This window comes from Myotis yumanensis, unplaced genomic scaffold, assembly GCF_028538775.1.
Source record: "Myotis yumanensis isolate MYYU_CA2020_CCGP unplaced genomic scaffold, mMyoYum1.0.hap1 SCAF_2, whole genome shotgun sequence".
Lineage (NCBI taxonomy): Eukaryota > Metazoa > Chordata > Mammalia > Chiroptera > Vespertilionidae > Myotis > Myotis yumanensis.
In genome coordinates, this window is record NW_027223753.1 from 7,196,969 (window position 1) to 7,211,219 (window position 14,251).

General features: G+C 59.3%; 1 protein-coding gene across 1 annotated transcript in view; it reads left to right on the forward strand.

Annotated features, from left to right (window-relative positions):
- The first annotated feature begins 528 nt into the window (after positions 1-528).
- Positions 529-14,251, forward strand: part of TNFRSF1B (TNF receptor superfamily member 1B) — a 31,347-nt gene continuing 17,624 nt past the window's right edge. The window contains exon 1 of the mRNA XM_070404107.1: positions 529-668. Coding sequence (XP_070260208.1) covers positions 591-668 — 78 coding nt within the window. The 5' untranslated portion in view covers positions 529-590. The remainder of the gene's footprint in view (positions 669-14,251) is intronic.

Below are 14,251 nucleotides of genomic sequence, written 5' to 3' on the forward strand. Positions count from 1 at the left end.
AGCAGTGGTCCCCCAAATTATTAATTTGGATTTTTTTCCAAATCAGGGCCACACCTCAACAGGAGTGGGGGGCTTGCGGGGAAGGGAAGGGTAGGTGGTCATAGGGCAGGTGGAGAGGCACAGCCCCAGGGCAACCACAAACCTGGTGGGAGCTTGTCCCCAATGCGGGTCTCCTGCCCCCACACTAGGAGGGGGTGTCCAGGGAGGGGGCATTAGAGGGAGGTTGAGGGGTCCCCGAGGGCTGGGAGTGGCTGACGCTGGAGGTTTGGATGAAGCGCCGAGTTGGCAGAGGGGGCCAGGCTCGGCCCTGCGAGCGTGAGGGTCCCGGTGGGGTGCTTGCCCGGCCACAGGCCGGGCGCGGGGAGCGGGGGCGTGGGAGGAAGGGGGAGGAGCCGCCGGAGGGGAGCGCCCCGCCCCCCGCTTCCCCTAGCCCCGCCCCCGTCCCTTTAGCCCCGCCCCTACGCCTCTAGCCGGGCGCCGTGTCTTTCGCTTTCAGTGGGAGGCGCGGGAGCGCAGCGGAGCAGAGGAACCCGCAGGGAGCCTGGGCCAGAGCCGGCCGGACCTCCCGCTCGGCGGCCGCCACGCGCCCCATGGCTCCCGCCGCCCTCTGGGCCGTGCTGGCCTTCGGACTGCAGCTCTGGGCCGCGGGCCGCGCCGTGCCCGCCCAGGTGGGTGCCTCGCGCGGGCCACGGAGTGCGCCTGCCCCTCACGCCCACCGGGCTGGCGCCACCCGGGAACCGCCGGCCACGAGCTCCCGGGGCGCCGAGACAGGGGTGCGGGGCTCGGGGCGACCGAGAAGCCGCGCGCCCCACCGGGTCAGACTCTGCGCCGCTGGAGACCCGCTGGGGACCTCGGTTTGGCACCGAGGAGGGGCTGTGGAGGGCACCGAACTCTGGCCCCCGGGGTCGGGAGCGCAGTTAGGTCCCTCCGCCAGTCCCGGCCAGGGCGTTTGGAGATCCCCCCTTCGTTACCCCTGTGACTGCCGAGACCAAGCTTTCCTTCCCGTGGGGAGGAGGTGGCCTGCCCTGGGGTGCTGCTCCTACTGCGGATGCCGGGCACCCTCTTCAGCTGCCGGGCACCCTCTTCAGATGACTTCCTCCTCCTCTGGGTTATGGTTTTCCTCTTTCTTAGAAATACAAGGGCTGCATTTCTGAAAGGATAGGGCCAGGTGTACAGTAGGCGCCTAATAAGGGCACAGTCGGACGGTGGGCTGATTTCCATGCCCAGGAGCCACCTGGTGTGTCCAGCGGCCACTTGAGAGTCTCTTCTCTGGCAGCTGCGGGGTAACGAGCAGGAGAGACGTGTCCTCAGTTTCCCCTGGGCCCACCTCCCCAGGACCTGTCCTGTGCTTGAGCTCTGGGGACCAAGGAGGTGAGGGAGGACTTGTGGGTGGTCTCTAGGGGCTCCAGGAAAATGGAGAGAGCAGAAAGCCCAGAGCTGTTACTCTAGCTGCACCCACCAGCCAGCAAGGCAGTGGAATGGCTTGTTCTCTGCTTTTGTGGCTGTCTCCATGCTCTCGTACAATAGAGGGACCCCATTTTACAGAGAAGGAAAACTGAGGCCCAGAGAGCTCCTTGTATTTCATGGAAGGGCATGGGAGGCCGTCTTCCTCCAAAGGGTCATCTCTTCCTTTCCCCCCATGGCTGGGGAGGGGGTGGGCCTTCCTCCCTCCTCATGGTCCTTCCCTGATGGACCTGTAGTTTGTACTGAGCCATCTTGGACATCTTGACCAGGAAGGAAAGTGGGGGAGGTGGCCTTGACTCATGTGGCCATGTGTGGTGTGACTCACCGGCTAAGGCTGAAATTTCACAGTCCAGTTCTTGAAGGCAGAGGAGGGGCTGTCCGACCAGAATCAACTCTCACACAGTGGATTGTGGGGGACTGCCCCAGAGGTGGTCCTGGGTGGAGAGTCCCAGCTCTGACAGCTGAGCATGGGTGCTGACGGCTGTGGTCCTCAGCCTGACCGCAGTGGCTCGAGCGGCGTCACCCTGCTCTGGCGGCATGTGAGCCCCTGGGGTGGAGGCACAGGTCTCTGTGGCCTACGGGCTACCAGGCCCGAGTCCTGGAGTTGAGGGGTTTCCCTTGCATCTCTCACCTCCCTCCCCTCTTGACCGGCTCCGGGGTCATCTCAGGTTCCCTCCTCCTGGTACTATCTCCACAGCCTCTGAGCTGATCTCTTGGCCCTGCGCCCCCTCCCATGGACCCTCCGTGGTGGCATCGCAGGGAGCCCCTCCTCAGGTTGGAACACTTCTCTCCCTGCCTGAGAAGCCTCTGTGGCCCCCTGTGGCCGAGGCAGAACCACCCCCCCCCCCCCAACCCTTGTGTCCCAGGGCAGAGGTATCCAGGTTCTTGCTGCCCCCTCTCTGCATCTGTACTTCACACCCTGTGAAAAACGTGTACCCCATGCTGTTCATGGTGCACCCCTTGCCCTGTCCTTCAGGGCCTTTGCAAACGCTGCCCCCTGAATTCTTCATTCTTCCAGCTGGATCTGATCCTTTTCCCTTTTACTCTCAGAGCCCTTGTCCCTCTCGAGGACAGGTTACATTCTGCTTAAAAAATAATAATTTTTTTATTTTATTGATTTCAGAAAGGAAGAGAAAGGGGGGGAGAGAGAAACATCAATGATGAGAGAGAATCATTGATCGGCTGCCTCCTGCAGGCCCCACACCAGGGATCAAGCCCGCAACCCAGGAATATGGCCTGGCCTGGAATTGAACCGTGACCTCCTTGTTCATAGGTGGTCGCTCAACTACTGGACCACGTTTTTAATCGAGTTTTTATCCGCCTCAATAGATAGAAAGTTCCTTGGGGGGGGACTGAGGGGCCATCCTCCTTCTCATTGTCACCAGCACAATCGCTCCAGTTTTTGGAACATCTCCTGAGAGCCTGGTACTGTGCTAGGAATTTACCACAGGACCCCCTGGAATTTTCCTTACAGCAACTCCTAAAAGGTGGATGGTGCTGTTGCCATTTAGAGGTGTAGCAACCGGCCTGAGAGGTTACGGCATTTCCCAGGATTGCAGAGCTGGGGGCGAGGGGGATGGCAGGGATATGAATGCAGGTCTGCCTCATTCCAGAGCTCTTTGCACGATAGCCTCCCCACGCCTGTATCCCTGTTCCTGCCCTCAGCCGGGTCCCTTGCACACAGTGGATCCTGTGTAACGTTGGCTGTAACTAGACTGAGTTACAGAAAGAGCCCAAGGTGACCTGAGCTGGCTGCAGGGACAGCAGACTCACTGTGTAATCAGGGCGTTTGCCTCCAAGCTGTATTTGTTGGCTGGGATGGAATGGATTGGACATTCCTTCATTCATTGGACAAATAATTGCCAGTAAAGTTGGCAGGATAGGTGAGTGCTTGGTGCCCTGTAATGGGTGTGGGCAGGGCCCCAGCAGTCTGGCTTTTGTTGTTGGGGAGAGGCTGAGGGGATCCCTACCTGCTGGGTCTGACCTACCTACCCCTTGGATGTCTTGGGGTGGAGGGGCTGCTGTTCGCCTCCTCAATACCCAGCTCAGGTGACGGAAGAGGTTGGGGCTTCCAGGCTGGCCTGGGGATGTTGGCCATTGGAGTGGCGATGATGATCCAGCTGTGTGCTGTCCCTTTGCCCCCTCCCTGACAGCCTCGAACCGAACCTGCGTGCTGAGTGAGAATGTGGCCCAGGCATCATTTCTTCAGAGGGCAGTGGCCAGGTGGCCTGGTACCTTGGTGCTGTGCCATTCACCCATTCATTCCCCCAACAGTCATAGGCACCTACTCCAAGCTCAGCCCAGTGCTGGGCTCTAGGGACCAAGATGACCACGACCCAGCTCCAGCCTTCCAGGAGCCACCCTGTCAGTGGTCACTGACCTAGGCTCTGCCCCTCACTGCCCTTGGCACCCAGGCCACGTTACTGAGCCTCTGCTTTCCCATGGGCGTGGGAAGTCCTGCCCACCTGTCTCCCTCTCAGGGCCAAGTGCGTACGGAAGGCCCTGGAGCAGATAAGGCTGAGAACCTGCCAGCGTTCTGGTGGCCCTCACTCATCCTGTCCCTCGCAGGGCTGGAGACTTTTTATGGCCCTGACCATCCAGTGCTTCGTGGGCGAGTAGCCGGGAAGGTTGTGGGGTGGGAGGGAGGGGAGGGGGAGTTTGATGCCAACTGTGTTGTGTGCGCGCGTGTGTTACGTTCAACTGAGCACATCAACTTAGTTCTCAGTTTTGTGCCTCGCTGGCCTTTTTCGGTTCCTCAAACATGCCCCACCCGTGCCTGCCTCTGGGCCTTTGCACTTGCTGTCCCCTTCACCCTGACTGTTCCTCCTGCTGATACCTCCTGGTGTTCTTCCCTCACTTCCTTCTGCTCAAATGAATGAGTCCTCAGAGAGGCCTTCTGCGACCATCCTGCCTATAAAAGCTCCCATCAGGTACTCTCACTCCCTGACCTGCTTTGTTTTCCTCTTCTATTTTTTCACTTCTATTTTGGTTTTTCAAGTAGAATGCACGCACGGTGAGGCCAGGGACGTGCCCACTGCTATAGAGCGTGGGGTTTCTCATCCCAGCACTCTGGATATTTGGGTGGTTGTCGCATGGGCTGTCCTGCACGTCAGAGGATATTCAGCAGCATTCCCGGCCTCTACCCACCAGGTGCCAGTAGCACTGCCCCTTCCGCTTTGACCATTAGAAATGGCTCCAGATATTGCTAGATGTCCTCTGGGGAAGCCCTGGCCTAGAACAGAGCCTGGTGTGTAGTAGGTACGCAGAAAATGTGGAATAAATGCCCCCAAATGTCCACCTGACCTGTATAGTGACCCCGTTTTGTGGATGAGACAGAAGAGTTTGAAAAGCCAATGGTGACAGGACTGGCCTCCGGTCTGTCTCCCTCTCTCTGGACTGTTTTTCTGGGCTCGTCTCTCCGCTCTATTGAGTCTGCAGAGGCTAGGAGTGCTCATTCCCGCCCTGGCTCACAATGGGGCCACTCCCGTGGGGTCACTGGCTGTGACTCGGGGTCCTAGTAGGCACGTGACCTGTCCAGAAGCTGGCAGGGAGGGAAGCTGGGGCTCGGGATAGGGAGAGGGGTGCTTAGGATAGGGAGATAGTGGAGCTGCTGTGGCTCCCAGTTCTGGCCACTCTGCCGGCCACGGGGAAGCAGTATTGATGACTCAGGGAAGGGCTGGACCTCAGAATCAGACAGACCTCAGCACAAATCCTTACTTTGCTGTTTACACACTGGGTGTCCTTGGCATGTCTGGGAGCCTCAGTGTTCCCGTCAGTAAAATGGGAATGATCCCCACCTCACTGGCTGGTTGTCAGGATTAAAAGTACTTTATGGGTGGCAAAGCCTGCAGGCAGCTGTTTGAGCATTGGTGGCTTTGCAGGTCTGACCTGCTCTGGTTCTGGGGCAGTGCCAGGCTGAGCGGGTCCACTGTGGAATCCGGTTCTCTGTCTGAGCCCCAGAGCCATGAGGTGTGGGTGGCAGACCTCCAGTTGCCCAGAGCTCCTGCCCAACATCCCTGAGGTCAGTCTCCCTCCTGCCTGGCGGTGCTTCCTCCCCAGATGCCCACTTGCTGGGCCTCTCACTCCCCCGCCCAGCGGCCTGGCTGTAGGCCCCCAGGGAATGTGGTAAAGGCTGGAAATCACTGTCCCGCCCTTCCCCACTCCTTTCAGTGAGTGACAGGTCCTGGGTGTGATTTGAGGAGGAGCAGGGTGACAGGGGCTGTGTGAAGGGGCTGCAGGAGGCCTCAGCTTTCCCACCTGCAGGGTGGGTGTGGCTGACTCCGGGCTGCTGTCTCTAAATAGTCTCTTCCATCTCACCCTAGCCCGTCTGGCTCAGTGGATAGAGCGTCGGCCTGCGGACTGAAGGGTCCTGGGTTCAATTCCAGTCAAGGGCATGTACCTCGGTTGCAGGCTCCTTTCCGGCCTGGGCCCTGGTTGGGGCTCATGCAGGAGGCAACGAAGTGATGGGTTTATCTCCCATCGATGTTTCTCTCTGTTTTTCCCTCTCTCTTCCACTCTCTCTAAAAATCAATGGGGCAGTGTCCCCGGGTGAGGATTTAAAAAACAAAACTCGTCTCTTCCATCTCTAACCTCTGAGAGCCTAAAGGTTCTGTTTATTTGTAACCCGGGGAGGCACTGGCCTGGGTGGCAGGAGGCCAGAGTCCCCTCCGAGCGCGGTCACTGGCTTGCTGGGTGACCTTAAGCATCCCTATCCATAACACCCCACAGCGCAGAGCCCAGCACGCTGGCTGCTGGAATGTTGGGGAACTGTCAGCTTCGCATGTGCTTGACAGGCCACAGACTGGGGGGTGGGGCTAAAGTTTTTCCGGGAAGGAGAGCCCCCGCACGCCTCACCTTCATAGTGGTGCTTCCCCTCTGCTCGCTCTCCCCGCTGCCCTCAGCCCCACGGCTTGGGCTGGAATGAGTTCTGGGACTCAGGCCCTGCCCTGGGCAGAACAGGATCCTGGTTCCGCCTCCCTGCCGCTTAGAACCCAATTAGCACCTTTCAAGGTTCAGCAGCCAGACCCTTTGGGGCTGAGATTGTGGGCAAGTCCATGCTGTGGGCACCCACCGCGGGGGCCTGCTGTGTGGAACCCACAGGTTCGAGGAAGCCTGGAGTAGTGGGGGGCCGGTTTCCTCAAAGAGGCGCTTTGTCACTGGTGATGGGCACAGAGCCCTCCCCGCCTGAGTCCTGCAGGCCTCCCTCACCACCCGGGCTCTGGGCATTTGTCCCCTTGTGTCACGCTGTTGACTGCGGGCTGGGACTGCGCAGCTCAGGGCTCACCTCTCTGGGCCCGCAGTCATTTTCCATGAGGTGTGTGGTGAGGTCACAGGTGGTGGTGACGTTGTCGCTGTGGCTTGGGGGTGCGTGCCCAGGAGGAGGAAGTGTCTGTTTACTGACGGGTCTGGAAGACTAGCTTTCCCTCTGCCTTGAGGGTGAGCGATGCTGGGGGGGGGGGGGGGGGGGGGCGGGGGGGGAGGAGATGTACAGAAGGGGGCAGCTGTTCAGGAGGCCCCAACGTCCTTCTCCCGTCTGGTCTCTGCCCTGTTTCTGTTGCCTGTGACCCACAGGGCTCTACCTCTCTGAGCCTCCGTGTGGGTTAGCAGAGGAGAAGGTGATGAGCTGCCTCCATCTCACGTGTCACCTGTGAGGCTTGTGATCACTGGACTATTGATCCATTGCTAAAACAAGGAGGCCCGTTAGCAGCTCGTTCACACCAAGTGTGGGGGGGGGGGAGGGGGGGAGGTCCCCAGGGGGTTTTGTTTGTTTGGCTTTGCCATCCAGACAGCGGCCCACCGGCTGTTTCAGTCTGAGCCCGGCCTGCAGTGGGTATGGCAGATGTGGCCACGGGTTCAGGGAAGTGAGTGGGCCTGAGGGTGAGCACCAGCGGGAAGGGTTTGGGGGCAGGCGGGCAGGGCGTCTTCCTGGTCATTGTGGGAGGCCTTCTCAAATGCCAGGCAGGGGGGATGCCCGAGGGCTGGGAGTCTGGGGTCCGAGGCCCCATCCTGGCTCGGGGGGGACTTGGCCACTTCCTTTATCTCTGAGCCTCAGCTGCCCCAGCTGGAAACGGACCAGCAAAGACCTCACCCTCCTCACTTTAGAGGCCTCTGGCCCAGCATGTTACACCGGGGGAGGTGGTGAGGGGAGCTGGTGGCTATGGGCAGGGGTGGTGTGCAGCTCTGGCCTCCACAAGACCCCGCCCAGAAGGCCAGGTCTGGACTTGACAGTGAGTCTCCAGGGAAGGGCTCCCAGCACTTGCCTTAGTTAGGGGGACCCCTGCCTGTCCTTCCTACTGCTGGCCCACAGCCTGGCTTCCGTCTGCCACTCACAGAGGCTCCAGTTCTGCCTGTTCCTGGTGAGCCTGTCGCCTGCTGCTCCAGTCTCCTGGTCCTCTGGATCCACAAGCCCCCAATCCTGCTCCTTCCTGTCCTGTCCTCCCAGCAATATTGAGCCGCCCCCCCACCTCATGGCATGAACCCCCCATGTCCTCTCACCCACCTCTCTCCATACCCCATGGCTTCACTCTCTTCCTGGCCTGGCCCTTTGGTGACTGCCATATATATAATTGATTTCAGAGAGGGAGAGAGAGATAGAAACATCCATGATGAGAGAGGATCATTGATTGGCTGCCTCTTGCACACCCCCTACTGGAGCATATGCCCTGACTGGGAATCAAACCGTGACCTCCTGGTTCATACGTCGATGCTCAACCACTGAGCCACACCGGCCAGGCTCTTGTCACCTTTTTGACTCTCCTCCCACAACCTGCCCCGCTTCAGGCCCTCTTCCCACAGTGACCACACAGGGGTCGTTCTAAAAGCTGAGCCCTGCGGATGGGCAGGGTTGGCTGAGTGGGTACCAGGAGGAAGACAGGCAGGAATAGCAGGGGACAAGAGCTAAACCGTCCTACTTGGAGCAAAAGGCTAGTTAGGGGCAGTGACGGCACAGGAGGCTATAAGCTGCTCAGGGCCAGTGTATGGGAGTAATAATATCAATTATATTTAAAGAATTGTACCAACTATGACTTTTGGAGTGCTTAACTAAACACTGTACATGTGTTACCTCATGATCCTCAGTACAGTGAGGTGTGTGCTGTTATCAGCTCCACTCAACAGAGGAAAAGGTGGAGGTGTATTAACCTCTTTTATTTAAAAAACACACAAGCACAACTCCTCGGATGCTGCCTGCCAGTAAGGATGGGGGGGCGGGGGAGGCGTCTGGATGCGGAGTCAGACATTTTTACCCCAGAGTCCATGCTTTTGGCTACCACACTCACCTCCTTTCAGGAGCTGAGACAGTGGGGAGCCACCGATAGTTTTTGAGCAAGGGAGTGACCAGAACAGAGACTATATTAGGAAGATCACTCTGTCCTCAGGGGCAAGGACAGGCTATTGCAATCATTTAGGCCAAAGCTCTGGACTGAGGGAGTAGCAGCAGAATAGGGAGGAAAGATGGAAGGCTTCACGGAGGAGGAGGACTTTGGACTGGACCAAAGACCTAGGAGGGAGCAGAGGCACCTGGGAGGTAGAGGACGTGTCCCTCTACACCCATCCTGCAACACGAGGCCCTTCCGGCCTCCACCCTGCTTCAGCCCAGGCCAGGCGCCCTGATTCTGACCAGTGTCAGCCTCCTGTGTTCCTGGAGCTCCTGGGGCCAGCCCTAGGGGAGCCAGGCCTCGGTCACCCGGCCACTGCTGGCTGCGCATGACTGGGCAGGGCTAGCCTGCTCATATTCGGAGTTAGCTGTGATTCCCCCCAACCCCGCGCCCGGCAGAGGAGCGGGGTCCCCGGGGATCTGTCTGACTGCCACCAAGCACTTGGGGACCTCTGGCGCCTGTCTGAGCTCAGCTTTGGATTCCTTAGTGGTAAGAGGGGGATAAAAGTGTCCCTCTGTCACGTCCCACAGGGACTGGGAGACCCTGGGAGAGTGCAGTGAACTGAGGGCTCAGACTGACATCAGGGGTGCTTTGTGGGTGCCAGGCAAGGGCCAGTGCACTGCATGCACCCAGTGCCTCCATCCTCACAGCCGCCTGGATGGGGTGGGAGGGACCATCACTGACCCCATTTTGAGGGAGAGGTAGCGAGGCCCAGAGGCCACCCAAGGCGGTCGGGCTCCAGAGCTCCGTTCTTAAACCACCACCTGGACGTAATGGTGGGTGGTTGGTCACGGTGGCCTCTGAAAGGTGCCACTCCGTCTCTCCCCACTGGGACACCTCCCCCTCTCTCTATAGCCCATTTCCTGCCCAGTTCTCATGTGAACCCAACTCATTCAGCTAATGGAAATGAAAACTCTTCTATTCAACAATTCCACATCAGTAGGCACCTGCTATGGGCTGTGCCCTGGGCTGGGCGTAGTGATGAGTAATAAAAACCCTGTGAGCACCGATCGCCTCATTCTGCCGGCCAGCACCGTGCCGAGCGCTTTACATAAGTTGACTCAGTGAATCATAACAGCCCTCTGTGGTGGGCACTGTTTTTGTCCCCATTTTATAGATGGCAAAACCGAGGCTGGTGAATGACAGACCTGGGATTACAGCCTGGGTGTCTGGCATAGAGGTCACGCTAGCGCGTGCAGAGGGGGTTGTGGTCCCTGCCCTGCGGGGGAGACACAGGGAAATAAATAGTCAACCAAAAAGTGGTCTGGACGGTAGAGAGACACCCAGACTGTCGCTGGAGCCCCGAGGAGGGACCTTGGAGCCCATCTTGGGGTTTGGAGAAGGTTTCCTTGAGATGATGGTGGAGAGGGCTTTTGAAAGAAGCTGAAGAGTTAGCCCTGCAAAGGGGGGAGCAGAGGGAGTACCTGCGTGGAGGAGAGTGAGGGAGCCAGCGCTGCTCTGGATGAGCGGCCATGGGAGATGCTGGCTGGGCGGGGCGTTCAGGACTGTGAGCTTGGTCTGAGGGCAGGGGCGCCGCTGGGAGTTTTTAATCAGGGCCGGACTTGGGTGTAGGAAGGTGGCTTCGGGTCCATTGGGAAAGGCTGGAACCAAGAGTGAGGCTGAGCCTGTGGGAGATGCTGAGGGAGGAGGGGGAAGCCATGGGAGACTGAGGAGGCAATATTGACAGGCCTGGGCCTGGGCGGCAGGGTGGGGGGCTGGGAGGGATGGGGATGGAAAGGTTGTGGTGTTCTCTGCAACTAGACTGAGGGTTCCTTGGGGGCAGGCCCCACGTCCTGGAACCGGATACCAGCCCGGGCTTCCTGTCTGCCCCCAGCTCACTTCTGAAGGCACATCACAGGCGGCAGGGTGGCAGTGGGATGTGTCACCCCGAGCCACCCCCTGTGATGTGGTTGTCCTCCCTCTCCGTGACGGCAGATGAGCCTCCGTAGCCTGGCCCTGGCGTAGTCTCTGTGTCGGCCTGGCCCGATGTGGCTGCACTCACAGTCCATGGGGCTCCCGCAAACCCCCTAAGATGGAGGCCCAGCCGGCTCTGCTGCTTCTCGCCACACCCGGGGCCCCAGGGACCTGCCATGCAAAGGAAGTGGTTTCTGTATTGCTCGAAGACAGTTGCCACCTGTGTGGGGGGCCCTGGGGCGCTGGGCAGACACCTGTGCCCCTCCCACAGCTTCACGGTCTGCCTCTGGGGCCCTGGAGACTCTTTAGCCTGGGAGAGTGCAGGAACCCGCCCGCACCCTGCTCACTGTGGGTTCCCAGAGGAGCCACTCCCCATCTCTGGGCCTTTGTCTGTAAAATTACCACGGAGAGTCCTAGCCGGTTTAGCCCAGTGGATAGAGCGTTGGCCTGTGGACCAAAGCATCCCAGGTGGCAGGCTCCTCCCTGACCTGGGCCCTGGTCAGGGCTCGTGCACGAGGCAGCCAATCCATGTGTTTCTCTCACATCGATGTTTCTCTCTGTCATTCCCTCTCCCTTCCACTCTCCCTAAAATTTAAATTGAAATATATTCCCGGGTGAGGATTAACAACAATAGCAGAGGATCACAGAGAAAAAATTGTCTGAGGCAGGTGTAGCTGTGACGCGCTCCTGTTTGCCGCTTGCTGGCCGTGTGGCCTCTGACATGGTGTTGGTGTCAATTCTCCGGACCCGTCTCCACATCTTTAGAGTGGGGTACACTAAGCTCGTGGAGCTGGAGGAGGGGTAACGTGAGAGAATGCATGTGAGACGCCCAGCACCATGCCTGCACACAGTAGGTGCTTCTCCTGGGTCTGACCAGTCTCCGTGAGTCTTTCCGGCTCTGTGAAAAGGCTAAACCTGAGAGACGCGCTATTCCCAAAGCCCGGAGCTTCTCCCTGTGCCTCCTTCCTGCCTCATCCCGGTCCTCTCTTAGCTGGATCCCTGCCCGGGGAGCTCCAGGGAGGCCCAGAGCGTGACCCCTTCCCAAGGGTGCTGCCATCGACGGGGAGGCTCCAGACAATTAAAAAGCTGAAGACCCAAAGGTGCTGCGGTAACGGTGGCAGGAAAAGCAGAGGGCCCCGTAGCTTGGTGCTTCTAGATGACACCGTCTTGGTGGTGGCCTCTTCTTCCTTCCCCAGGCCCGTCCTTGGTCTTCCTCTCTCTCTCCGTCTATTTATAAATAGGGGAAGGGACGGAGGGCCCCCACCGTGGGGTACACGCAGGGTCTTGGTCAGAGAGGAAGTCAGTGAGCTGGTGCAGGGTTGCCCAATTGCCCAGCGAGAGCTGATGCGGACGTTGGGGCCAGAGACCCGAGTGGCTGCCCGCTCTGCCCCTCCCTGGCTAAGGGCCCTGGTGCAGGGTCCACCTTGAACTGTTCTCCTTCCCCAGCCCCAGCAGCTGGCCGTGGCTTCTGATCCTCTGGGGTGAGAGTGGGGAGAGTTCGGGAAGGCGGGGAGCAGCGGGCAGGGAAAGTCTTGCCCGATTCACCAGGTAGGTCTTGTCTGGCTGTAGCTCTGCCTCTGGGGCTCACTCTTTCACGGACTCTCAGCGACATTGCTGTCCCTTATCCTGGACACTGTGTCCTTTGGCCATTTAATGGACCCCAGCCACTCACCCAGACTCATTATTTTGGGGTTCCATTACTCCTCCAGGTGTTCCTCTTGATGAAGTCCCTTTGAGACAACCTGAGGCCAGTACCCTAGGAAACACATCTGGCCTGGGGGACTGTCCCCCTCCCTCTGCCCCAATAAGGCCCCCACTCCACTGTCACAGGGGCTGGCCTGTCATAGCCTCCTGACATCAGGCTTCTGCAGGACTGGCCTGGGGCCAGCCTGTGGTGAGCCCGTAACTCTAAGGATCACAGGTTAACTTCTCTACACTTGTCCCTTCCTCTGCAAGGCTCCCCTGGGCCATCTAGCACCTCGCGAGAACTGCACAGCTTGCCCGGGTCTTGTCCTCGCCTAGCCCTTCTCAGCTAACGCCAGGCAGAAGGAGCCCAGCTCTGATATTCTGTCTGGCCCAGGGTACAGCTCAGGGCCTTTGCACACCCTCTAAGCTCCCCCGTGGATTCCCTGAGGGTCTGGGAGAAGGTGATGGACCCCCTGCCTTTGCTCCGGCGACAACCCAGGAGGAGGCAGGGCGGAGCGTCTGGCACCATTTCATGGGTGAACAGTGTTGAGGCTCAGGGAGCAAGTCACATCTCCACGGCCCCTGGGACCAGCACGTGAGCCAGATCCTCTGACCTCAGTCAAGTGCGGCTCCTGCGATGCCAGGTGTTTGTGTACCTGGGCGGGCAGCCTTCGCGGCTCTCTCCTCCCAGGCCACCTGCTCAGGGAGCCCTCGCCCTGGGAGAGGGGAGGAGGGGCAGAGGCTGGGGCATGGAAGCCGTACTCCACACCCACTCCACACCCACTCTCAGCCTGGCCTCAGCCCAGCCCCCACCTCCCGCCCATTCAGTTTTTCCACCTCCGGTGGCGGGCCACCTCCCAGCCAGCACGCCTGCGGTCTCGGGAGGGGTTGAGCTTGACACCCATCGTTAAGAAGCTGAAGCTGGAGAGGGCTTAGAGCACCAACCAGGCCCCTGCTACCATTTTACAGACGAGAACACTGAGGCAGCTAGTGCCCACAGTAGAGGCGGTGTCTGCGGAGGGGAGGGAGGGTCTTTGGGGTGGGCCTGGGGGTGGAAATCCAGTCTTCTGCGGCGGGGGACACACAGGTGTGTCAGCTTGATGCTGGGGAAGAAATTAGGCCGGAGGTGAGGAGCCTCTTTGAGGCTCAGTTTTCTCATGTGACTTGGGAACAGTGGTGATACCCATGTCCCAGAGCTGGGACGGGGACTCAGAGAGACAGGGATGCGCGTAAATGACGCTGCACGGTGCCTGCTGGAAGCCAGCTTCCAGGAGGAGGTGCTGCATGCTGCTGTGTTCGTCTCCCAGCGCCCTCGCCCTCGCCCTCGCCTGCTCCGGCCCCGCTGCCCTGGCTTCCTGGCTGCACTGAGCCCACCCAGCACCTTCTCCCTGTCACTCCTGGCCCCACCTTGCTTTTCCTTTTTCCTGGGCTCCCACTGCCACCTCACATATTTCTACCGTGTGTGTCTCAGTCTCCCCACTAGAGCTCAGCTCCCCAGGGCAGGGACGTGGACGAGTTCGATGCTGTCTGCCCAGCACCTAGAATAACGTGCTCAGTACATATGAATGAATGAATGAATGAATGAATGAATGAATGAGTGAGTGTTTCCGCCTTTGCCCCTGACTTTTTCCACTATTAAATGGGAAGACGCTGAAATGTCTTTAAGGCTCCTGAGCTGTTGCACCTCAATCCCGCCCCGACTCTGGGCCTCTGCCCCCCCTTGCTGGCTCCCAGGCATCTTTCTAGCACTTGGCACAGCTGTGGATCAGACTCCTACCTTTGCACCTGTGCCCCTGCTCCTGCTGCGGGAC